This window comes from Gekko japonicus, unplaced genomic scaffold, assembly GCF_001447785.1.
Source record: "Gekko japonicus isolate JY-2015 unplaced genomic scaffold, Gekko_japonicus_V1.1 scaffold454, whole genome shotgun sequence".
Classification (NCBI taxonomy): Eukaryota; Metazoa; Chordata; class Lepidosauria; order Squamata; family Gekkonidae; genus Gekko; species Gekko japonicus.
Window position 1 is genome coordinate 1,016,062 of NW_015173687.1, and position 1,737 is coordinate 1,017,798.

General features: G+C 52.0%; 1 protein-coding gene across 1 annotated transcript in view; it reads right to left on the reverse strand.

Moving 5' to 3' along the window:
• Positions 1-213: 213 nt before the first annotated feature.
• Positions 214-1,737, reverse strand: part of LOC107120420 (discoidin domain-containing receptor 2-like) — a 32,375-nt gene continuing 30,851 nt past the window's right edge. The window contains exon 16 of the mRNA XM_015423118.1: positions 214-364. Coding sequence (XP_015278604.1) covers positions 224-364 — 141 coding nt within the window. The 3' untranslated portion in view covers positions 214-223. The remainder of the gene's footprint in view (positions 365-1,737) is intronic.

Consider the following 1,737-nt stretch of genomic DNA (forward strand, 5'->3'; position numbering starts at 1 on the left):
GGCGACCATCCACGCAACCTCTGTGGTGTTTCACATCGTGCATCTCGCCCTGTGTTTCAGAGGAATCCCGGGAGGTCCTCATGACCTCAGCGGTTTGTCTGCAATCCACATGGTCTCACGGACTGTGGAAAAAGAGCCCACCTAAGACTCGGAGGGTAGGCCAAGCAGAGGCAGCCCTGACATTATCGCTGTCTCTACCACGTCCCTCGGGCTCTTCTGTGGGTCAGATGCTCCCATCCATTTGCTCCACGAGAAACAGGTGGATGGCCTCGAACGCTGGGCGGTCCTTGATGTCTCGACTCCAGCACTTCATCATCAAGGAGAACACAGGATTTGGACATAGGGGTGGTTGAGAGAGATAAGCCTGTGGACAGGAGAAGCACAGTCAAGGCTTAGTAAACAAGGGGGAGGAGAAAGAGGCTCGGCTAGACAACCGAGGTGACATGGTGGTGAAAATGTTGGGCTAGGGTATGGAAGACCCGAGTTCAAATCCCCACTCAGCCATGAAACTCTCCGGCTGACGTAGGATCTGACACTCTCTCTGGGGCCAACCTACCTCTCAGGATTGTTATGTGCATACAAAAGGGAGGTGGGAATTATGTACCTGGTCTGTTTCCTTGAAAGGAGAGTGAGTGTGGTGAGGGAAGAGGCCAGCGCCATGGCTAAAGAGCTGGCAGCCCTGGTGGTGGAGGTTTTGTTGGATAAGTTGACACCCCCTGAGGAGAAGCAAACTTCATCTAGTTCAGCCCAGTGCCAGTGAGAAAAGTCTGACCAGGCATGCAATGGGCAGAGATGGCATCCCCAATGGCCTACCAGGGGAGGGGGGGGGGGGCTAGATAGGCAGAGCAGGTTCTGGGACACAGAGGAGGATCCAACTTTTAGGGAGAAGAAGAAGAGATTGGATTTATACCCTGCCCTTCACTACCCGAAGGAGTCTCAAGGCGGCTTACAATCTCCTTTCCCTTCCCCTCCCCACGACAGACACCCTGCGTGAGATAGGTGGGGCTGAGAGAGCTCTTTCGAGAACTACTCTTTCGAGAACAGCTCTGAAAGAACTTGGAACTGAACCAAGTTCACACCAGCAGTTGCAGGTGGAAGAGTGGGGAATCAAACCCGGTTCTCCCAGACTAGAGTCCACACTCTTAACTGGCTTTAAAGGATGTGGGGCAGAGATTAGAGTGGAACTGAAGGTCCTGGGGAGGGCAGTGAGTGTTGTGACTTTCTGGCTCACAGTTTGGACTCATCTGTAACATGACAAGTGGTGCAATGAGCTCCTGGAAGAGATCAGGGCCCTGCAGGATCTTTTACAGTTTCACAGGGCCCTGCAAGATGGAGCTCTTCCACCAGGCATTCAACCAAGGAGCTGCATTTTACACCAAGGAGTGTCCCTGTGCCCTGGCTTCACCATCTTTACCTTCACCTCCAGCCTGTGCCCTGACTACCATCGTTGTCTCTAGCCTGAGCCCGCCGCATAATCACTGAGCAAACTGAGCTGGTATGAAAGTTATAGGGATCATATGGTCACCTAAGCCATATTAGAAATAATTTTGCTCTTCTTTTATCTGATAACTAGCAGTAAAGCCCGTTGTGAAAATAAATACGAGATCTAGAAAGAGGCTCTGGGGGAGTGCTCTGGCTTTGGGCAAACAGTGCCATTTTGCTGTGGTGACCTCAGCAGGGTATAATGACAGAGTCCACTGTTTTCTCCAGAGGAACTGATCTCTGCTCCCTGAAGAG